The sequence below is a fragment of the Heterocephalus glaber genome, unplaced genomic scaffold (assembly GCF_053883595.1).
Source record: "Heterocephalus glaber isolate CG9 unplaced genomic scaffold, H.glaber_assembly_v1.0 deba00001444, whole genome shotgun sequence".
Taxonomy (NCBI): domain Eukaryota; kingdom Metazoa; phylum Chordata; class Mammalia; order Rodentia; family Bathyergidae; genus Heterocephalus; species Heterocephalus glaber.
The window spans coordinates 8,579,541-8,604,648 of record NW_028258297.1 but is presented as its reverse complement, the minus strand read 5'-3'; the positions used below and the strand labels follow the sequence as shown (position 1 = coordinate 8,604,648).

Below are 25,108 nucleotides of genomic sequence, written 5' to 3'. Positions count from 1 at the left end.
CACAAGGGCAAAGTCAAGGTGTCAGCCATGTTAGGTTCTTATCTGAAGACTGAGAAAGAATCCACTCCACAGTGATTCAGGCTGCTGGCATAACTCAGCTGCTTGTAGTTGTAGGACTGAAGCTACTATTTCCTTGCTTGCTGGTAGCCAGGGTTCACTGTCAGCTCCTGCATTCTTTATCCTTCCATCTTTAAGCCAGTAATGATGTACCAAATCCTCACACATGGAATCTCTCTCACTTTCTCTTCTACTATTCCTGGTAAAACACTTTGCTTTTAAGGGTTCAGGTGATTAGATTAGTTCCACCTAGTCTCTTTTTTTTGGTACCAGGGATCGAACTCGGGTCCTTGCACTTGCGCAGCAGGCGGCGAAACCACTGAGCTAAATGCCCGGCCCTCCTAGTCTCTCTTTTGTCGTATAATGTAATAATCGTGGAAGTGATCATCCATCATATTCACAGGTTCTACCTACATTCCAAAGGAAGAGGATTAATTAAGGCATGGGTCACTGGGGCTTCCCTCAGAATTCTTTCTGCCACAGTAGTGAAACTTGTAAAGACTTTTTAAAAATAGTTTTCACTTTTACAGGGCTAGGGGTATAGTTCAATGGTAGAGTGCTTGCCTAGTATGCATGAGGCCCTGGGATCACTCCCCAACACTGCAAAAAAGATTTTAAGGTTCGTACTGTTATGTTTAATAAATCTTTCCCTATCTCAATGTAAAAAAGATATTCTCTTGGGATTTCTTTTAAACACATTCAAGTTTTGCTTTTTAAGTTCTTAATTTATCTAGAATTTGCATGTATGAGGCAGAGACCTAATTTTTCTTTTTTCTTTTAGTTTTCTTTGTCAGTAGGTTTAATATTTAATATAGTGAATGCTCAAGGGTTTCCCTTATTCTTTCTCAATTTATTTCTTTTTTTAAATATTATTTTATTGGTACATTTTAGGTGTACAATATAATGACATTCACCATTGGAAATTTGCACCTTTAAATAATCTCTCTTGGTTCTTATTTTCCCCCTTCCCCCACCCTCCCTTCAACCCCTCCATGCCTATTTACAAAGACTTTGTTTCCATTTTTTCATTTTCTCATATTAGTTCCATTCCCTTCTTTCCTTTCCCCTACCCCTCCCACTTCCCCTTTCCCTTTGCCCCTTTTCTTCCTATTTCACATTATCTTTTATACCTTTTAGTCCTTATTTACACTTTGTTTCTCACACTAGAGACACTATTCAGTATTTACACGTGTGTCCTGTTTATTTCACTTGAGAGTATCGCCTCAATGTGCATCCATTTAGCTATAAATGTCTCTAATTTCTCATTTTTTATGGCTGAGTAGTATTCCATTTTATAAAAAAAAAACACATTTTCCTTATCCAGTCTCCAGTTGATGGGCATTTGGGCTGCTTCCAAGTTTTAGCTATTACAAATTGTGCCGCTATGAACATGGGTGCACATATATCACTGTGGTATGATTCTTTTAATTCTCTGGGGAAGATACCCAGCAGGGGAATAGCTGGGTCAAATGGGACTTCTACTCCTAGTTCTTTGAGGTATCTCCCTACTGATTTCCACAGCGGTTGCATCAGTCTACACTCCCACTAGCAGTGGAGCAGGGTTCCTCTTTCCCCACAGCCCCACCAGCATGTTATTGGTTGATTTCATGATAGCAGCCATTCTTTCTGGAGTGAGGTGGAATCTCAGCGTTGTTTTCATTTGCATCTCTTGAATGACCAGTGATGTTGAACATTTTTTCATGTATTTATTTGCTATTTCTACTTCTTTGTCTGAGAAATGTCTGTTCATTTCAGATGCCCACTTTCAGATTGGGTCTTTAAATTTTGGAGGTCTAATTTTTTTAAGTTCTTTATAAATTTGAGATAGTAAACCTTTGTCTGAGGAACAGCACATGAAGATTTTTTCCCACATTGGGTTGTCTCTTCACACTGTTGGTGGTTTCTCTTGCTGTGCAGAAGTTTGTTTTTTTTTTTTTTGGTACCAGGGATCGAACTCAGGTCCTTGCGCTTGCTCAGCAGGCGACGAAACCACTGAGCTAAATCCCTGGCCCGCAGAAGCTTTTTAATAAGAAGAGATCCCACTTGTTCACTGTTTGTGCTAGTTCACGGGCAACTGAGGTTTTGTTCATAAAATCTTTTCCTACACCAATGTCTTCAAGAGTTCTACCTAACCTCTGTTCCAGCTGATTCAGTGTTTCTATTTTAATATTTAGATCTTTAATCTATTTCGATTTTAGTTTAATGCATGGTGAGAGACCTAATTTAATTTTTTAATATGATCAAATGATTGTCCAAGATTATATTTTGAGCAATTCATCTTTTCCCACCAATCTGAAATGTTATCTCTGTCATTTACTAAGATTCCATAGTTGTGTAGGTCTTTATTTCTGAGTGCTAGGGGTTATTCAATTGGTCCGTGTACTTAATTATTCTGCATCAATACCACTTGATTACCAAGGATTTACAGAGTCTTATTATCAGAAAGGCAAGACCTCTACCTAATTCTTCAGAAGTGTTTTGGCTATTCTTTACCTTTTGATTCCTCTAAACAAATTTTATTATTAGCCCATCAAATTCAATTTAAAAATCTTTTCGTTTTGGATTTTGACGATAATTACACTGAATCAGTAGTTCTCAACTTGGGGCAATTTTGGTCCCCAGGGGATGTCTGTAGACATTTCTTAGTCTCATAAAAGGAAAGGATGTATGTTAAAAGCATCCAGAGGATAGGGGTCAAGGATCATGCTAAACATTCTGCAATGCACAGCCTTCTGGCCCAAAATATCCATCATACCAAGACTGACAACCCTCCATTAACCCTATACAATTAGGAGAGAACTGATATATTTACATTATTGAGTAATGTCTTACTTTTCTCTCATTGCTGAGATAAAATACCCAACTCTCAAAGTTAAAGGGGAAAGGGTTTATTTAGCTCACAGTTTGTAGAGGCTTTAGTCCATAATCAGCTGGCTCCAAGGCAGGGTGGCACATGGCAGAGGGGAAACAGTTCATGGCAGACTAAGAGTAGCAAAGCAATGTGGGAACCTTAACAGTCTTTCCGCCCCTTTTATCTTATCCAGACTGCTGGGATTAGGGTAGTGCCAAACCAATCAATGGACTGATTTAGTAATCACACAGCCTTAATCCAGCATCACACACTAGATTCAGCCACCTCTGAAAAAGCCCTATGACCACATGAGGTTTTGGGAGGACATCTAGACAAAAGCCATAACACTCGATAAACATGAAATATCTTTTCATTTATATAGGTCTTTACTGCATTCCAAAATTAAGCAATATAATATCTAGTGTACTGATACTGTACATTTTTGTAAAATTTATTCCTAAGTATATTGTGATTTTTTTAGTCATTATAAATGCTATTTAAAAAAAACTTATATTTACTGTTTGTGGTTGATATACAAAATATATTTTGATTTTATATTTTGATGTTATAAGCAACAATTTTACTAAACTTTTATTTGTAATATGTTTGGATCTTTTCAAGTTCTCTATATGAAAATCCTGCCATTTGCAAATGATATGTGTTTCTTCCATTCAATACTTACACTTTTTCTTCTACTTGGTTCTAAAAGGAATACTTCCACATTCAAACATACAGAAGTTTTTATTTCTATTTTTTTGTCTTCAAACTTAATTGCATTTTGATCAGAAAAAGCAGTTTGCATGACATACACTTTCTGAAGTATAAGGATTTTCTTTATGACATACATAATTATAAGATCCATATTTTTAAATGTCTTATGTACTTCACCTATCAATAATTGAAAGAGATGTTTTAAAGAATCTACTATGATGATAAATGTTTTGATTTATTCCTGTAGTCCTGTATTTGCTTTATATACTTTAAAGTTATTTTAAGAGATAAAAGGAGGAGGGAGAGGAGGGGTAGGGAAAGGAAAAAGAATTTAAGATGTGTTGTGTACATGTACCAACTCCCTACTATCAGTGTTATTATGTATAGAACACATGCACTAATAAAAATTTTTTAAGTTGTTTTACTGGATATATTCACATTTAGAAATGTTGCATCTTCTTGGGGAACTGAACTTTATCACTGTCCTTTAAATTCTACTTTGTCTGAAATTAAGATAGCTACACCAGTTTTCTTTTAGTTAATATATGCCTCATTTATTGTTTTCCATCCATTTGCGTTCAACCTTGATGTGAATTTATGCTATTTCTGATTTTTTTCCCAATATGACCATCTCTCTGCCTTTTAACAGATAAATTTAATCTATTGATATTTAATGTGATTAATACATTTGGACTTATTCCTACCATTTTACCATTTTATTTCCAGTTGTCCTATTTTATGCTTCTTGCCATTTATAACATTTAAAATTTTTTCATTCCATTTTTTTCTCACTTATTTGGAATACATGCACTCTATTTCTCTTCTTTTAGAGTTTATCCTTGAAAGTTTATCATGTATATTTATCTTTAAAAGCTTAAAGTCAAATAATATTCTTAACCTTTTCTCAAAACAAAAAAACAAACCAAGGGCTAGCTGGGTATTGTAAAATACAACTACAGTCCTAGATACTCAGGAGGCTAAGACTAGAGGATTGTTGGAGCCTAGGAATTCAAGATCAGTCTGGGCAACATAGCAAGACTTCATCTTTAAAAAAAAAAAATTTAAAAGACCTGTAAAATACAATGGTTATCTACTCTTTGCCTTTTCTTAAACTCAAAGATAAAACATTATTTTATAGAGAAAACATTAATTTTGTATATATTTGTCATTTGTTCATTATTTTCTCTTGCACTTATAAACATCCTTCTGTGACAGTTTTCTTCTTTTTGGACATATCTTCTAGTTCATTAAATTAAGTATTTATTTCAGTAGTAGTTCTCAATTTTACCATTTTATTTCAATGGTAATTCTCTTTTTCAAATTCATCTATTATTATAATATCTCTTGATAATTGATGATATATGTGACTGTGCTTCTTTTTCACTCTCAACCCAGATCATATGTTCTGCTCTTATGCTTTTATTTGTTTAAAAATTCTGGAAGGACAGATCCTTGGAGATTCTCATACCTCCTGCAAGGCCAGTAATGTCTCAAATGGTATCATTTCTAGCCTCTAGTTATTGTATAATGAAGGAACTCTAGTTAGTCGTAGTGGCACTAGATCTTTAATACTTTTTACTTAAAAATAGAATACAGCACATTCCATTTTTATAAAAATAATTTCTCTCTAGCTATCCATCTCTCTACGTATGGCTTAGAATTGTGTAACTCTTATTATTAATGATAGCTATTTCTAAGTAATGAGATTGGAAGTGATTCTTTATAATAAGCCTGTATTGTTTTTATAAGAACAGAGTGATTTTTCTAACACATAAAAGAAGAAAAACAAAAAGATTAAAAGCAAATATTTCAAGATGTTAACCGTAGTTGGGGTCATAGAAATATAAATTATTGTTATTTTCTTTTTTTGCTTTAATTTCAAATTTTAAAAAATCAACTCCTTGACATTCATGAATGCAAATGTTTAGTAGCAACCACAATTTACAGTACAGGCCCTGCCATCCTGCCTATATGTTATAAGGAAACCAAGTATGACTTTACATCAACTCTGTTAATGCAAAGTTCACTGTAAGAAGAAGCAACATCAACATTCGTGGCTTTGGTTATATCTGTAAAAGCATGACAACCATTTTGCAGTATAACTTTTGATTCAAAAGCAATCACATACCATTTGCAGAGTATGATTACATTTAACATAGCACAGAGTAACCCTTTTACAATATAAAACTGCACTGCAGTAAATACTATTACTAAAGAGCACTTTCTGGAAGATCAGATGACCAACATAGGTAACCTTCTACTAACCTGGTTGTAAGGAATGTCTCTGGACATAGTTTTTATAATAGTCACTGCCTCTGAGAAAGAGGCCTATCTCTGATGCTCAGAGAAGCTCAGTAGTAATTGTGGTTTTTGTCAATCAAAGAGCAATTATCCTTCAGCTCATCTCTTCCTTCAAACATCAAAAGCATCCAAACAAAAGCCACCCAGGCTATGTACCAGAATTAAAACTCAGGGGGCACATCCAGGAATAGACAAAAACAAGTGGTGATGTGTGTATAAAACCTTTTTCAAAGTACCTCTTTTCCCTTGCAAATTTACCACAAAAAAGCTAGGCACAGCTGTTTCAGCGCTAGATTGTAAAGCTTGGAAATCAGTTTTCTAGCAATGCATTCAATTTTACATTTCACTATAACTAAACAAAATAGAAACATCTTTAAATTCCTTCTGATGGAAATTCACCTGTAAGATAGCATCACTTGCCTCTATTTTCTCTAATTCAAATTCTGGAGTCATTTTCAATTTCTTCCTTTCTTTTCCAATACATCATTCACTACCCCACTGCCTCTCTATCAGCTATGCTATCTTTAAACATTACTGTTTCCTCATTTCTGTAGCCACAGAGGAGGTCTTAGATACCTGGATTGAAAGATCTATCTCTTACAAAGCTTCCCTTCAATTAATGTCTCCTTCATTTCTATACAAAGCAGTAAGAATTATCTTCCACCAACAGCTGTTTTCAGTAATAAGAAAACTAAGTTCTGTGACTAAGCTAAACAACCCTTCTGTGCTTCAAGGCCTACGATGGTTCCTAGCAGCTAGTTGTATCAAGCTGAAATTTCCAAATGCCATTTATTATGACCTTTATGAATTATTCTACAAACACTCAACTATCTGCCCATGTTTTTCTATAAACTTTATATTTTATTCCAGTTAGTCAATCATGTGTTACCATACTTAATCCGTTTTTTGTTTGTATTCTTTCCCACTATGGTAGGGACTATTTGCTGTCTCTTATTTTATTTTCTCCTTCTTTCTTAACAATATAATCTTTAAGTCTCATCTGTGCATACAGCTACCCAGTGTAAAGACATCATCTCAGCCTCCCTTGCAGCTAGGAGTGTGCACGTGACTAAGTGCTAACAGTATGTAAACCAAAATGTTATATGACAGTAGATAATTTTTCCACAAGGGGTAGGGATGGGGTGGGATGATTCAAGTGAATTGCATTTATTGTGCATTTTTTCTATTATTATTAGATTTTTACAAGGACCTCACAATCTAGATCATCCACATGTGCGGTTCACAGTAGGGTTCTCCCTCCTCTAACAGTCTAAAGGCACTGCTGATCAGACAGGAGGTGAACCTCAAGCAGTAATGCAAATATAGTTGAAGCACTGGCTTCACTAGCTTGCTGGCCCACAGCTGACCACCTACTATGCAGTCCAGTTTCTAATAGGCCACGGGCTGGTACTGGTTGGTGGTCAGAGTTAGCAACCCCAACCACTGTATAAGCAACTTAATAACTGCCCTTAAGGGGAGAGCCACTTGTATTCAACCTCTCCTCTCTCCTTCTGGCTGAAATGCAGATGTGATGGCTGGAACCCAAGTAGCTTTGAATCATGAAGTGGAGGTGAATCACCAAGTGAAAATTAAATGCTGAATTTGGTATACCAACAAGATGGACCACTTTCTGGAGCCCCTGATATGGTAGAGAGTCACATCAGTCCAAGACTATCTACTCTGGATTATTTAGAAGAGAGAAATGAATTCTTACTCTGTTTAAGCGGTTAGGATTTTGTGGCCTCTATTATCACTCATGGACACATCTACTTCTAACTGATGTACCTATCTCTGAGTTTTCACTTGCTATTCCTCCCGTCCTACTAAGAATGCTCCTTCAGGGCTGGGGATTTAGCTCAGTGGTTATAGTGCCTGCCTTGCAAGCACAAGGTCCTGAGTTTGATCCCCTGTACTAAAAAAATAAAAAAGAATGCTCCTTCTAATTTACTTTATCTCTTCCACCTCCTTCTCAAACTTTCAGTTTGTTTTCTTTCTGTAAAATACAGCTTTAAACACCTACATAGGAATGCTTAATACTACTAAGTTTACTTAATCCAATTACTCTTTTCTCTCTCTCTCTTTCTCTCTCTCTCTTTTTTTTTTTTTTTTTTTTTTGGCTTTTTGAGACAAGGTCTTGCTATGTAGCTCAGGCTGGCCTTGAACTCACTATGTAGTCCAGGCTGGCCTCAAACTCATGGCAATCCTGTCTCAGCCTCTGAAGAGCAGGGATTACAGGCATGAGCCACCATGCCTGGCCAGTTACTCTTTTTTGAACACAAACACGTATAAACAATGGATAAATGAAACAAAAATAATCTAACAGAGTTTTACAATCAAACATTCACTATTTACTACTTAAATGTTCTTACTTCAATTGTATCATCATTGACCAAAACTCTTGGAACAGCTTTTTGTGAAACAAACTTGAAAGCATGCTATACATGCTATACACTCAATCTGCTTACTATGCCTAAAATAGTGTCTGGTAGATAGTAAGCAGTATTTAATATGTATTTGTGGTATTAAACAAATTGTAATAAAACCTTATGATTTTTTAAAAATGTAGTCAAAAGTCATTCAGAAACAACTTTGAGATTCTATCTTACCCCCGTCAGAATAGCTATCATCAAGGAAACAAAAAACAATGAATAAATGAGGAAAAAGGAGGCAACATGCATTTTTGGTGGGAATATAGACTAGTACAACCAGTACTGAAATCAGTATGGAGATTCCTCAAAAAGCTGAAAATAGAAATTCTATTTGACCCAGATATATTCCCAAGTGTATATTACCAAAGGAATTAAAGACATCATACTATAGTGCTACATGTATACCCATGTTTATAGCAGCACAATTCACAAAAGCTAAGCTCTGGAAACAACCTAGATGCCCATCAATAGATGAAAGGATAAAGAAAATGTGGTACATATACATTATGGAATATTATTTAGCCAAAAGAAAACTAAAATCATGTCCTTTGTAGGAAATGGATGTAACAAGAGACCATCATACTAAACAAAATAAGCTAGAGTTAGAAAGTTAAATATCACATGTTTTCTCTTACATGAGAAAATGAAAATATAAATAAATGAATAAAATAAAGGAGAAATGACAGGAAACTAAAAGGTACTCTTGGATATTCTGGTTTCTCTTCAGATTATATAAATCTTTTGCCTTTTGTAAAGGGTACTCTTGGAGACAGGAAAGAGAATTAGAGGGAAGGGAGAAGAAAAGGAGAGAAGGGTAGCTGGGGATCTAGCTCAGTGGTTCCAGCAACTGCCTCATAAGCGCAAGGTCCCAAGTTCGATCCCCAGTACCAAAAAAAAAAAAAAGAGAAAGAGGGGTAAAGAGGTTGAAAACTATCAAGGTATGCTACATATGTGTACAATTTCCCAAAATAAACCTCACATTCTACATTACAAATATACTAACAAAAAATTTTAAAAAAGAAACGCCCACTTTCCCCAGAGCCCAGGAAGAGGCTCCCCTGCTGCCATTCCACAGTCCTAGGGCAGAGAAGGTGAGCCAATCCCAGAGCCCAGGAAAAGGCTCCCCCGCTGCCATTCCATGCTCCTAGGGCAGAGAAGGTGAGCCAATCCCAGTGCCCAGGAAGAGGCTCCCCTGCTGCCATTCCACGGTCCTAGGGCAGAGAAGGTGAGCCAATCCCAGTGCCCAGGAAGAGGCTCCCCCGCCGCCATTCCTCGCTCCTAGGGCAGAGAAGGTGAGCTGCGCGGGTGCCAGAAGCACCCCACCACCACCACAGAAATGAGAAGACACATAAACAAGCCTCAAAAACAGACTTCTGGATCACCTACAGCAACCTCAAAGGGAAACGAGATGGAACAATCTGATACTCAACCACCTGGACTCCCTGAACAGGCAACAAAAGAGGATGTGGAAAAAATGAAATCAGAAATAATTTCTCAGATAACAGCAAAGATTGTGCCCATAGTGCAAGACATGATTAATTAATCTAGAGAGGACACAGATAAAAAAAATAGCAGATCTGAGAAACATAGTGGAATCCCAACATAGGAAACAAATGGAATACATAAAACAGATGCAAACAGATTGCCAGGAGATTAAAAACTCCATTGAAAGTCTATGTAGCAGAATGAATCAATGTGAGGATAGAATTTCAGATGTAGAAGATAAGATTGCAATTAGTGACCAGGAAAGAAAAATTGCTTTAAAATTGTAAGGGACCACGAGAAATCAATCCAGCAGCTGCTAGATGATGCAAAGAAGAATAACATAAGACTGATTGGAGTCAATGAAGAAACAGGAGAGAGTGCAGATGACATAAAAAAACTCTTCACAGAAGTGATGGCAGAAAACTTCCCAAGGAGGGCAAAAGAACTTGACATACAGAGAAGTGAGGCATATAGGACTCCAAATAGCCTTGATCAAAAAAACTCTACACATAGGCATATAATAGTTAGGATTCCAGAAACCCAACAGAAGAACAAAATTCTACAAGCAGTGAGAGAAAAGAAACAAATCACATACAAAGAAAAGCCCATCAGAATCACAGCAGACTTCTCAATGCAAACTCTCAAGGCAAGAAGAGCTTGGAGTGATGTATTTCAAGCCCTAAAGGAAAACAGCCTCCAACCAAGATTGATGTACCCTGCAAAACTATCTTTCAAAATTGATGGAGAAATAAGATACTTTCATGATAAAGAGCACCTCAGGAACTTCATGAATACCAAACCAGCACTCCAAAAAATTCTAGACAATATCCTACGAAAAGACAATGAGGATCACAACCGCAGGAAGCCCAGCAGAATGAATCCATTGGGCATGACAAATTAAACACAAAGGGGGAGAATCCAACAAAAAGAAAAAGTCATGACAAGGCTTTTAAAACTTTTAACTTCATCTCCCTAATGAGTATATAATTCAATCTTGTTATTGTTCATGATTAGTATTTTTCTGATTCTAGTGTTGTACACCTTTCCTTGTGCTGTACTGGCTATTTATCATCTTCTTATGTCTACTTCTTAATTGGGTTGTCTATTAATGAGCTGTAAGAGTTGTTTATATACTCTGGTCATAGGTTATATGCATTGTAAATATGGTCTGTTTAAGGACTACTTTTCATTCTAACAATGTCATTTAAAGTTCTAAATTTTGATGGAATCTCATTTATCAATTTTTTTCTTTTATACATCATGTTTTTTGTATCCTAGGAAGTTCTTGCCTACCCTAAATTCATAAACATTTTCCCTTATAATTTCTTCTTAAAGTTTTATACTTTTAGGCTTTCATATTTAGGTTCATAGATCCCTTCAAGTTATTTTCATGTATGGAAATAAAGGGTTGAGGTTAATTTTTTATATATGGATACCAGGTGTGCTAGTGCCATTTGCTGAAAACACTATCTCTTCCTCGGCTCCTGAATTGAGTTTATATTCTATAAAATGTTAATGTTAAATAATCTTTCACAACTCAGTGGACCATGTATGTGTGGTTCTATTTCTAGATTCTCTGTTTTTTTCCAATGATCTATATGTCTTTCCTTACACCAACACTGCCTTGATTACTGTAGCTTTAGAGGAAGTCTTAAAATTAGGTACTAAACATCTTCCAACACTGTTTTTATTTTGTTTTTTTTTTTTACTTTTCTAGGTCCTTTGTACTCCTACATAACTTTTAAATTTCAATATCCAATTCTTCATTTATAGCAAGTATACATAGACCTGAATTTTTATATATACCTTGTGTTTTCTAATCCTGCTAAATTCAAATACAAGTTCTAGGGGATCCTAGAGATTTCTTAGTATTTTCTCTGTAGATGATCATTTCATCTACATATAAAGATTTTGCTTCCGCCTTGCCAATCCTACCCTAATTGTGTCATTTTATTGCCAGACTATTTTGGTTTTGGTCTATGTTTCAAAGTTTAATGGACAGATAAAGAGTAAGCATATCTGCCCTTGTTCCCCACCTTAAGGAGAAAACATTGTATCTTCTCCATTCATATAAGGCGTTCTCGCTGGAAGTATGGAGTACATGTCTTTAATCTGTTGAGAAGGTTCTGTTCTACTTCTAGTCTCCTGATAGCTTTTACCATGAACAGCTGTAGAATTTAGTCCAATACTTTTTCTCCAACTAGTGACAGGATCATATGGCTTTTTCCTTTCCTCTGTTAAAATGATGACTTTTGGGGGTGGATCTTCCAACGCTGAACCAACACTGCCATCCCTATAACAAAACCACTTTCTACATCCTGCCAGATCTGACTTCTAATAGTTGGTTTTGTTAAACAAATTTCTATCTATGTTCATATTTTTTTCTTCTATTATCTTTATCCAGTTTTAGGATTAGCACAATGTTGATTTCCTAAAATGAGGGGAGAAGTGTTCCTTTTTTTTTTCTGCTTTAAATGTTTGATATAATTTATCAGTTAAAATGTACACAAGCCTGTTGTCATATAGGTAGGTTTTCAAGCTAGGAATATACTTTCTTTAATAGGTGCTATTCAAATTTTATATTTCCTCCAGAGTTAGTTTCATTAATTTGTCTTCCAAGGTACTTCTTAGAAGTTGTCAAATTTACTTCAAAACAGATTTTTGAAATATACTTTCTATATCCTTTTAAATTCTGTAAAATCTGTGGTAATGTCTCCTAGATCTTGATATTGTAATCTTAAAAATGTATAATTGTTATTGTGTAATAGGATGTAAAGGTCTAAAGGAACAGGGGAAGTGGGAGGTGTAGGGGAAAGGAAAGAAGGGAAAAGAAAAAATATGAGAAAAGGAAAAAAATAGAAACAAAATCTTTGCAAATAGGGAAGGGTGGAGGGGGTGAAGGGAGGGCAGGGGAAGGGGAAAAAAATAAGAACCAAGACACTCATGTAATGGTACAAGATCTCAGTGATGTATGTAAATGTATTTTATACCTAAAATGTACCAATAAAGTTAATGGGGGGGGGAAGAAACTCCCACTTTAAAAAAAAGTAATGCAGAGCTCAGGCTAGTGAATAAGATGTATCATGAAGCTGGGAAAAATAATTTTGGATAAAATAGCCCCATGATCTATGACAATAAAGCAATAAACTGGTTTCACATATGACTCATAAAAATGGCTCAGAGATGAGTTACTTCTCTGTGGATTTAGGGACTCATTTCTTAAGCTTACAATGGCCTTTGCCAAGTCTGCCCCAGTTCAGAGCAGGTGCCCTCTGTTTGCTCCCTCTCCTGGTGAACAGGATTGCTCCCTTTCCTGTACCAATGTCTGTCTAAACAGTTACTGCTTCCAAAAGGCCTCCCCTCACTACTTGCTCTAAATTAAAGCCATCCCTCTTACTCTTATCCCTGACCTTGCTTTCTCTTGCTATAGGACTTACTTGTATTTGACATGTTTTACATCTTTTTATTTTATATTTTTATGTCTATTTTGTTAATAACTATCTCTGTCACTAAATATTATTTCTGCAATGAAAGGAACTTTACTTCCCTCACTGCTGAAGCGCCACACTACTTCTGGATATCCAAATTTCAAATAACAATCATCTGTTTACAGTGAAAGAGAAAATGGGACAAGAAATGGAAAGAAGGGCAATAAAGGTAACAGAAATAGCAAAAGAGATGAAGAAATTCTGGATGAGTCATAATATTTTAGCTTTTAGTGTCAATCTGAATTCAAGGATTTCATAAGAAATTTTCTGAATGGATAACTGTACCTTTTGGAGATTTATTTCAAAAGAAATTGGTCCCCTAAAAGTGGAGACTCCACTACTTGTAGAAGCATTTGGGTGGTGTTTATTATTATAATTACAATGGCCACCTCTTTTATTTACTATTATAATTACAATGGTCACCTTTTAAAATGTCTTAGAAGTACAAAGTGAGTGAGCATTTAAGAATTCTTGACCAAGTCAGAATACTTGCATGATTTTTAGCAGAATTCCTTTGGGTTGTGTTACTAAGAATATTTAAATAAATTTAAATTTCCACACTTAATTGACAATTGGGATTAGCTATTTTTATTGAATACCTATAGCTCATTTAGGTGCCCCCCCCCATCCCAGTACTACAGATTGAACCCCGGACCTTGTGCATACTAGGCAAGATCCCTACCATTGAGCTGTACTTCCAGCCCTTTACTTTTTGAGACAGGGTCTTAGCTAAGTTCCCCAGGCTGGCTCTAAGTTTGCAATCATCCTGCCTCAGCCTCCTGAGTAACTGGAATTATGGGCATGCAACATTTTGCCCAGTTCTCTTAGGCTCTTGCTTAATAGATGTCTTAGTTTGCTTGAGTGTACCAAAGAACCACAGAATGGGTGATGTATACGCAACAAAAATTTATTTCTCACAGTTCTGGAGGCTGGAAGTCTGAGATCAGGTATAAGCATGGTCAGGTTCTGGTGAGGGCCTTCTTAGGAGCTACAGACTATTCACCTTTCATTGTACCCTCTTATGGCAGAAAAAGAACAGGAGAAATCTTTCAGGGGTCTCCTTTCATAAGGGCACTAATCTCACTCATAATGGTTCCACCCCTGTGACTTAATCATCTCTAAATACTATCACATTGGGGATCAAGGCTTCAACATATGAACTTTAGGAGGACACAAACATTCAGTCCATAACATTAGACCTAGGGAATAAAGGCAGGAAGAAGCTTCTAACACCACTTGCAACTGTATTATTCCTGTTGTGCACTTCACTTACTGCACCAAGGTTAGCTCCACTCAAGGGTTATTTAAGTCATGTTTTGTGGTTATTTTTTGCTTCCTCAAACTGTCCATTCCTTATGCACAACTTATTAACAGGATTTACACTAGAGAAGTCAGGGCAAAATGACATTCTTTAATGTTTTAGCAAATCTGATCGAAAAATCATGCCATTTTCCTGTTGGTTTCTATTATAACCTTATAAATAAACTTCCTTTTAAAAAAAGTTTAGTAATTCAAATTTAAAGTTTTAGGCAAAGGAAAAGGTATAAAGTATTGTCTGGAAGAATTTTTAGAATTTCAAGGCACATTTAAGAAAATTTCAATTTCCTGATTTGTAGGGTCAATTAGTGCCTGTGTACACATAACCAAAACCCCTAGTCTCAGAAGACAGTACTGTACTCTTTCTCATGCCAATTATAAGTAAAATACTAATTGCATTCTGAAAATAGTCATAAAATTTTCTATTGAATATTATTCTTCTTTATTCTCTACTATGAAGTCTAATATTATACCAGTAGTACTAATATGGTATTAATAAGTTGGTACTAAAATCTAACATGTTATATTTTGCAAGTGTTCTTAAGTGATACCTGCTGTGTTTTAGGCCAGCGTTCATTATACACACCTTTATTACGTAGCCTGGAAACCTTAAGAAATTTATGCTTCTTCTCTGAAGCAGGAATTTCTGATGTAGGGGCAGAAGCACATGCTGTTGGTGAGTTACCTGTATCAGGTAGTCTTTTAGAAAATGTCATGGAGTAGGAGGTACGCCATCTAGTCCGACATGCCACTTCCCTCTCTTTATACAGCAACTGTTCATCCATCAGCAATGTTATAACTTGCTTAGACTTTTCCCGGATATAATAACCTGGAAAAATATGAATTTTCTCAGAAAAGGAAATACTGGTTAAGTCTATAATTTATCCTTAAAAGAAAAAAGGTAAAAATGTGATCAAAGTCAAAAAACTTGTAGCAGATAAAAAACTGGCAACAAATATATTCCTTTTAATATAATTTAAGGCTAAATCATATATGATGAAATTACATCATACACTGGCATTATATTCTTCATATTAAATGTTATTGGAGTTTCCTTTTAAAAGCTATCCATACTTTGCAACAAGTCCAACAATATAGTCACACAAAGGAAAGGAATGAATTAGATCTAGATGTACTGACCTAGATGTATGATCATGACATATGTCTAAAGATTTAAAGTAATATGCATAGTACAACTTTGAAGGATAGAGGAAATAAGCCACTATATAGGTATATGAAAAGGCATAGGCTGAGAAATGCATACATTACTATAGCTTAGATGTGTCCGCTCCAAAATTCCCATGTTGGGAATAGATAGAATTTAAGAGGTGGTCCTTTAAGAGATGATTAGACCATGAGGGCTCCTCCCTCATGAATGGCATCAAGGCCCTTATAGAAGAAGCTTCAGGCAGATACTCCCTTGCTTGCCTTCTGCTTTCCCCAACATGAACACAAGGCATCCTCCCCTTTGGAAGACACAGCATCCAAGCTCAATCTTGGAAGCAGAAAGCAGCCCTCATCAGACACCTGAAATTGCCAGTGCCTTGGCCTTAGACTTCCAGCCTCCAGAACAATGAAAAATGAAATGTCCATACTTTATAAGTGATTCAGTCTATACTATTCTGTTGGATAAACTAGGATGGATGGATGGATCGATCGATAGACAGATTGTGTACTCATATCCTATCAAAACAACTTGCTACCATTAATAGAGTGACAAAGAACAATTGAAGATCATAATTCTAGCAATGGCTCTGCCCTTAACCATCTGTGTGACTGTGAGTCAGGTGATCTGTCTGGAACTACCTATCTGAAAAGCAATCCAAGCATATCTGTTCCATCTATTTCAAGATATCAAAGCACATCATAACCTATGAATGATTCAAATATAAATAGAAGTGTTATTCTTGATGCTCTCCCATAAGAAATGATAAAGGGAATCAGTTATCTCTCCACATCTTGGGACCAACTCATATAAACAGCTCATGTCTTCTCAAATCTCCCTCCAGAAGTACACTGAAAACTCCTTAAAGATCCACTACTGTATTCATTTTGGGTCTCTACATGTGATAAAGTATGATTGTTTTCAACTATAATTAATTAGCAGGGGAAGTCATGGAAAATGGTCAAATTCAAAATATATTTAGAGACAAGCCAATGATCTCTGCCAGTCACTTCATTAAGTACTGATGAGGACAATGTCAGAAACCTTTGATCAAGTTACCATCTCTTCCACTATTATTTCATCTAATCTTTCTTGTTAGTCATTTCTTCTTACCAAATTTCTTTTATAACTGCTTCAAACTCTATCATTCTAAAGATCCTTAATTTCCTACAATTAGTTTTCAGTCCCTAACCAAAAAAATCCCATTTTGGGGTTACTACTTAGGGTCACGTGAGACACAGAAGTTCTTTGTGAATTTTAGCCTTTGGGACAACAGATCAGATGGTATCTTTTCCCTGGAAAATGATGTAGCCTGGTTTAAGAAGTGTGAAAAACATGTTTTTCCATTCTTAACTTCAGGAGTTCAACTCTGTTTCCCTTTCTCTCATTCCCCCTACTCCAACCACCCTCCTGTGGTATCCTGTAACCCCACCACTCACCCTGGCTCCTTAGACCCCTCTGCAGCTGTTGCTTCTGCCTGGAACTATGCATGACAAGATCCCTGGTCCATTCAGGTCTATTCAAGCATCATCTTCTCAGGGAAGCCTTCCTTCTGCCTACTCCAAAATGCCCCCATTACTCTCTTCCCTTATCCTGCTTTGTTTTTCACCCAGACATATGACACTACCTAATGTTACATGTCTATTTGTTTACTTGTTTGTTATTTATTTCTTCACCTAAAATATAAATATGAATTTTCTCAGAAAATGAAATACTGGTTAAGCCTATCATTTTATTCTTTAAAAAATTAAGAAAAGGTAAAAATGTGATCAAAGTGAAAAAGATGTAGCAAATAAAAAACTGGCATCAAACATACTCCTTTTCATATACTTTAAGAATAAATCATTAATATATGATCAGCAAGAAAAAGCCAGCTATGCAAAGACAAAAAGGCAGGGAGAGCCAAAAGACAGTAGAACTGCCATATTCACTTGTCCAGGAAGCCTCCCACTGACAGCAAGCCCCTCCCTCACACCCTGAGCACAGACCTGGGCCTCAGGCTCAGGTAGGCCCTGCCTTCACTCTCAGGACTTTATACTTGCCTCCAACAGCACTTCCACAGTCTGTAATTGTTCACTGGAGAAAACATTTTTTCTCCATTAGACTGTAACATCCATGAATGCCAAAACTACACCCGTTTAAGAGACACTTACCAAACGTTTGTAAAATGAATGACCATACTGAAGAACTACTTCCCAAATACCAGGGAGGAATTTCTGTAAGTTTACAATGGAACATCACACAAAGACATTTGGAAATACGGTAAATTCAATGATCCTGGGCATTGAGTTACACCACTAAGACAGACACATACAGTAAGATCTTTAGAAAAACATATATTAGCCTTCAAATAATAATTATAAAACATCTTAATATTCCTGTTTCTATTCCTGACCTACTGCTCTACCAACATCTATTCCTGTATTCTTTTCTCAATGAACTTTATATCCATTCTATATTAGAAATATGAACATATACTGCCTACAATTCAGTTTTCTAAGTCTGATGATTATGCTAATTATCTTCTAAATCCATTCTCTCCCTCTCTACCTCCCTTAGTGAAGACCCTGAAGACCCTTTATTGCCAGCGGATGGTAAGTTATTTACTTATCTTTAATTTCCCTTCAAAACTACCCTCCACAGAACCTTCAGGGGGCATAGGTGAAGGGAGGAGGGAGGGGCAATATATGTAAAATATCTGATTAAGTCATTTTCAAGTTTAAAAACCTGAAGTCAAATTGACACAGTAAATTCATGCTTCAAAGTACCACTCTGCTTTGCTTCAAATACATAGCAGTAATAGACAATGTCAGCCTCAAAGACAAAATGAAAACTTCCATGAAGCAGAAATGAGAAATGAGAAAGCACCGAGCAGGACTGAAACCTCAGGGCTCCTGGGACCTTGATCTAACAACCAAGAGTTTAGCTCCTCAGATGTCAGAGAACCAGACCTGGTCTCACTCTTTGATGCCAGGGGGCTCTGAAAGAAGTCTGGGGAGAAAAGAAGGGGGGAAAAAACAGCTAACTGCTTCCTGGACTATAACTTATTTGTAGTTGTGGGTCTAAAAGCAGAAGGGCTCTCACAAAGCACTAAGACGTGAAGCTAAACTATTTGCTCTGTCCTTAGGTCTATGACACCCTGACACCCTGACAATGTAGGGCATGAGCCCTGAGCCACCTTTATAAGACCTGTACCGGAGGCTCGAAGATGGGCTGGGTCAAAGAAACTGAAAACCTAACATTAAGGAAAAAGTGAACATGAGCAGCTGTGGGAAGAACACTCAAAATAACCCTGAAAGTACAATTTCAAAATACATTTTTAAAAAAAATACATATTGCTAAGAAAGCCAATAAAATCAACACTCAAAGCAAATTAACTGCAAATGAAATGAATGTTTTTATAAGATCTATAGTATCAATATTCTATCAGATTTTAAAATCATCTTAAAAGATTTAAAAATACTTAAATAATTAAGAGAAATTAACATAGGACTCATATGTACAATAAGAAATATGAAATTATGAAAAAAATCAAAGATGGGCAGAAATGAAATAAGAATAGTTAGATGTTAAAGGATCTGATTAGAAATCCTAGGTATGAAAACTGTAGTCATTGAGATTAAAAAACAAAAAATAAATTCTCTATATACAAGATAAACTCCACACTCTTAACAGCTGAAGAGAGAATTGGTGGCTGTAGGACAGTATCAAGGATTTCTTCCAAAATATACCACAAAGAGGTACTAAGATTAAAAAAGGTTATTTAAAAGTCATGAAAGACTGACTACAGAATCCCAACAGTCATCTAGAAGTTTCTAAAGAAATTAAGGTAATTGCCAAGAAAGCAATATTCGGAGAGATAAGTACTGAGAATTTTACAGGAAATACATGAATCCTCAGATCAAAAATGATTGTCAAACTGAAAGTGTAAATAAGGACTAAAAGGTATAATAGATAGTGTGAAATAGGAAGAAAAGGGGCAAAGGGGAGGGGGAAGTGGGAGGGGTAGGGGAAAGGAAAGGAGGGGATGGAATTAATATGAGAAAATGAAAAAATGGAAACAGTCTTTGTAAATAGGGAGGGATGGAGGGGTTGAAGGGAGGGCAGGGGAAGAGAGAAAAATAAGAACCAAGAGAGATTATGTAAAGGTGCAAATTTCCAGTGGTGAATGTCATTATATTGTACACCTAAAATGTACCAATAAAATAAAATTTAAAAAAAATGACTGTCAAAGGCCCAACAAGATTAAATTAACCTAAACCTAAATACACTATAGAAAAATGGAAGAACATTTAGGAAAAAGAAAATCTTAAAAGTTACCCATCCCTTCTTTGGGCCTAACAACAGGACACATGCCATTCAGCCAGACCATTTATCAACGAACATTTATTCAACACCTCCACCACAACAAGTGAAAAAAAACAGCCAGAGACTAATAAAGGAATCTCAGTCCTGTTAGCCCAGTGAAGGAGATGTTGTACACCAGTGATCATAATGGCAGTGTGATGAAGACCACAATGGACGCGTGGATGGGGTGCTAGGGACAGCACAGGAGTAACTGCTTAGCTCTCCAGGATAGAGAGAAGCCCTTCCTGGCAAGTGCTTGTTCTGAGATTTATTGCAATATGAATGTATGTTCCAGGAAATAAAATAAAAGAATTAGCTAACCTTGACTGGTGACTTGCTATGTGCCAGACTCTCATATCCCTAATCCTCACAATCACCCTCAGAGTTAATAAGTGCATTTTACAAAAGAGAACAGTAAAGTTTAAGGTAATGATGTAAATTCCCCAAAGTCATAAATACTTTAGAAAACACAGATTGGTTCTAAAAATGACAAAATATAACCTGCATTTCTTTGACTGACCTTAGTATATAATTATAAGCTATTTTATTGGATGAGAAGGTTAAGAGAGAATAATTCTGTTGACACAGCACTGGAATGCAAAACTGACTGCTCTCCCTTTTTTGTTTACTGTACTCTGACATCCATGTGAGTACAACAAATAAAAAGTACTGTAGGAAAGCAAGCCAGCTGGGCAGTTACATTCAAGTTTAAATAAATTCATGCTTTGCTTCTTGCTAGCATGATTATCAATTCAACTATATTTGTTGAAAAGGAACACAAAACTATCGAAAAGATTAGACTATTTTTGAGACAGAAGAGAAAGACCCAATGCTCCCCCAGGGATACTTCAATTTTTTTCCCATGGCTGCCCTAAAGGCCTCGCAGCCAGTCCGGTTACATCAAGAGGTATTTGCTTTGGCTTCAGCAAGCTTCAGCCTGTCCCAGATGACTTCACCCTATAGTCTCTCCAGATGACTATGCCCCTCTGTTGCTCTCCTCAATGACATCAGCAAGAGTCTCTCCCACCCATAACCAACAAGAAAGTCTGACATTGTGCATATACTATCCCATCTTTTTTCTAAGCAACCTCCCCAAACTTTTACTGGGCTCAGTCCATGCACTCTTCCCTGTTATGCTACAACATAAGTTCAATAAAGCCTCTTCTGGATGACACAGTCTTATCTATTCGTAATTACTGTCTCAGGTAGAGCGAGCTGAGCTGGTACTCTAAGAGTTAGTGACACTAAACATTGAAAGTGACCAGCAGCTAGACAACTGCCAGCAGCTGGGGCTGACAACACTGAAGGTGACTAGCATCTAGAGAATAATGGAGAACAATGAAGAATTGCTGGGAGCCTCTATCTCTGGTGGCCCAAAGAGTTGCCAAGGCCTGCCAGTAGCTGCCAGCTCCAAGCAGCAAGGGAGGTTACAGCCACTGACATGCAAAGCTCAGAACTATGACTAGTAAAAGAGCGTGTAGCCATGGCATTCACAGCCCAGGGCTTCTCACATTAAAAGTGCTATTCTCTGTCAAGTTGTGATTTCTATATGAATTAAGCAAGAACCCTCAGCCAACTGGTAACATCTTAGAAACCCATACCCTCCTCTTTCAAAGGCCCTGAGGAAGAAGTGAACTACAGTGGTGGACATTGGCAGGCTGAAAAAACAACCCATGTCTGATTTCTGTCTTACATGTGGCTAAGAATCCATGCTATCTAGTGAATTTTTAGGTAAAAATATTTTGTTTAAATATATAATAATATAACCACAAGCTTACAATCACCTAAAACCAATAACATATACAGTGGTACCTTGGCTTACAAACTTAACTTGTTTTATAATTTGGGAGAAGATGGCCATGGTCATGTTTGTTGCCCAATGCAGAGTTTTCAAATGGAAGCAAAATTTTGCCCAACACTTTTGCTTGCAAACTGAATTGTTTTCAAACAGAAGCATTAATAAACTGAGGTATTACTGTATTTGTTAAAGGAAACTATTTGTTCATTAAAAATATTCATTCCAGGAAATTACATTTGCTCACTTAAATTATAAACATACTCTGAAGCTTTGTGTTAACCCTCCATCAACAAGCTTACCTACATTGCATTTATTAATCTACCACCACATATCAAGTAGGTTCTCTGATTAGAAAATTTTGACTAGTACTATCTGACAGAAATAGAAAAAAATTAAGTCGGAACCACACTGAAGTTGTTTTTTTTCCCTACAGTGCTTAGCCACTACATCATACTGACTAGGAATTGGCTGCCTCACACTATTCCAAATCTAGTTCCCTCTGCAAAAATAATGATACCCCCAAGTTTTAATTATTTGACTTTATAGCCTTGATATGCTAATCAATGTATAATTTAATTTTTTTTACATTTAAAATATTTAATTTTTCTTGAATTTATTCTTTCTAGATTAGCTCTATTCAATTCATTATATTTGCCTTGAAAAGAAAAAATCTCAACCATTCTTTTTCCTCCTACCCATCCAAGGTTTCCTCTATTGTCTAAACCTTTTCAGGAACCAAATACCTCATGTTTTATTTTCTTCTGTAAGAGTCTGAATTCAATTTTACATTTTAATTTTAATTAATTAAGAGTCTGAATTTACATTTTACATTTTAATTTATAGCTCTTAACAATGCCTTTAAAATGCTTAGTTCTTAGCTCAAAATATTCAAACTTTGGTGAGCAAATAGGTAGTGATAAGTATGGGCCATCTCTGTGTTTTGGAAGACATGGCAGAGAAGCAGCATACACATTAAAGTAGCCATGAATGTAATTATGAAGCAATTAATTTCCTAAATTAGGTGACTGATAATGATAGTGGAAAGCTAAAATGGCACTGAGGCATGCTACTTCTAATAAAATAGCTTAACATTATCGCTTCTCGGCCTTTTGGCTAAGATCAAGTGTAAAATAGCTTAACATAATTTTTTAACATTGAAAATTTGTTTTTTTTAAATGTACACCTTTAAAAACATATGTAGTTTTGGGCCGGGGATTTAGCTCAGTGGTTTCGCTGCCTGCTGCGCAAGCGCAAGAACCCAAGTTCGATCCTCAGTATAAAAACAAAACAAAACATACGTAGTTTTGATTTAAACATATGCATGCATGTTTATATGAAATAGCTTATTTAAATGAAATTAACAATTTCATGATTTATTTGAGAATAGCACATAAACCTATAATGCACACACTTCCTAAAATCTGAATGATTTTAGGAATCTGATATTCTTTTAAAAGAATATCACATTTATGTAAATAAATAATTTGATAGCATGAATAAGTTTTCACATGTCATTGAGTATTTCTCAAACAATCTAAGTTCATTCTAGCAGTTCAGTGAAACCTTATAAGGGTATTTTTTAAGAATTATGAGAGGCTGTTCAGTATAATAATAAAATACAACTAAATAGTATCAAGATATATGAGTTCTGGCCAGGAATGGTGGTGCACACCTGTAACCCCAGTACTCAAGAGGCAGAGACAGGAGGAGCGCTGTGAGTTTAAGGCCAACCTGGGCTACATAGTGAGTTCAAGGCTAGTCGGCACTACAAAGCAAGACCCTGTCTCAAAAAACAAACAAACAAGGCTGGGGATTTAGCTCAGTGGTTCTGCCACCTGCCTTGCAAGTGGAAGGACCTGAGTTTGATCCCCAGTACTAAAAAAAAAAAAAAAATAGTATATGAATCCTAATTGTGTCTGACCATTAATTAGGTATGCAACCTTATTGAAATAATCTGCCTGTGCTAATATATACAGTAGAGCCTTTTATCTGAATGGGATATGTTCTAAGATCCCCAGGGGATGTTTGAATATGGATAGTACCAAATCCTGTGGGTACTGTTTCTTCATATACATACCTATGATGGAGCTTAATTTACAAATTAGACACAGTAAGAAAGTAACAGAGGTAACAAAAAATAGGACAAGTATAACAATATACTATAATAAAAGTTAGTTAAAGCTTATAAATTATTCTCCACTTAATATTTTCAGAGTGGACCACTTGCAACTGAAACTGTAGAAAATGAAACCACAGACAAGAGGTGACTACTATACCCTTCTATTCTCATAAGACTGCTATAATGAAGGATAAAGAAAATGTGATATACACACACACAATGGAGTACTACTCAGCCATAAAGAAGAATAAATTTGAGTAATTTGTAGGAAAATGGATACACCTTGAGGATCATAATGCTAAGTGAAATAAATTGGACACACAACCTTAAGTATGACATGGTTCAAGCTTCCCCGCCACCATCCCAAGCTCCTAGGGCAGAGAAGCTGAGCCAGTCCCAGCACCCAGAAGGAAGCTCCCCCACCGCCATCCCAAGCTCCTAGGGCAGAGAAGGTGAGCTGCGCGGGCACCAGAAGCACCCCCCCCCGCCCCCCGTGGAAATGAGAAGACACGTGAACAAGCCTCAAAAACAGACTTCTGGATCACCTACAGCAACCCCAAAAGGAAACAAGATGGAACAATCTGATACTCAACCACCTTGACTCTCTGAACTGGCAACAAAAGAGGATCTGGGAAAAATGAAATCAGAAATAATTAATCTAGAGAGGTCACAGCTAAAAAAAATAGCGGATCTGAGGAACATGATGGAATCCCAACATAGGAAACAAATGGAATACATAAAACAGATGCAAACAGATTGCCAGATTAAAAACTCCATTGAAAGTCTGTGCAGCAGAATGAACCAATGTGAGGATAGAATTTCAGATACAGAAGTTAAGATTGCAATTAGTGACCAGGAAAGAAAAATTGCTTTAAAATTGTGAAGGAACACGAGAAATCAATCCAGCAGCTGCTAGATGATGCAAAGAAGAATAACATAAGACTGATTGGAGTCAATGAAGAAACAGGAGAGAGTGCAGATGACATAAAAGAACTCTTCACAGAAGTGATGGCAGAAAACTTCCCAAGGAGGGCAAAAGA

The 25,108-nt window shown here is 36.3% G+C and overlaps 1 protein-coding gene and 1 pseudogene across 2 annotated transcripts in view; one reads left to right on the top strand and one right to left on the bottom strand.

The window, feature by feature from the left end:
- The window catches only part of Enthd1 (ENTH domain containing 1), a 118,375-nt gene that overhangs the window by 65,864 nt on the left and 27,403 nt on the right, over positions 1-25,108 (bottom strand). For both annotated transcript variants that reach the window (XR_015452280.1, XM_021258970.2), the window contains exon 3: positions 15,325-15,468. Coding sequence is in view for 1 of the 2 variants with exons in the window: in XM_021258970.2 (XP_021114629.1) it covers positions 15,325-15,468 (144 nt within the window). In the remaining variant the exon portion in view is untranslated. The remainder of the gene's footprint in view (positions 1-15,324; positions 15,469-25,108) is intronic.
- On the top strand, positions 23,043-23,188 carry LOC147827461 (U2 spliceosomal RNA; annotated as a pseudogene).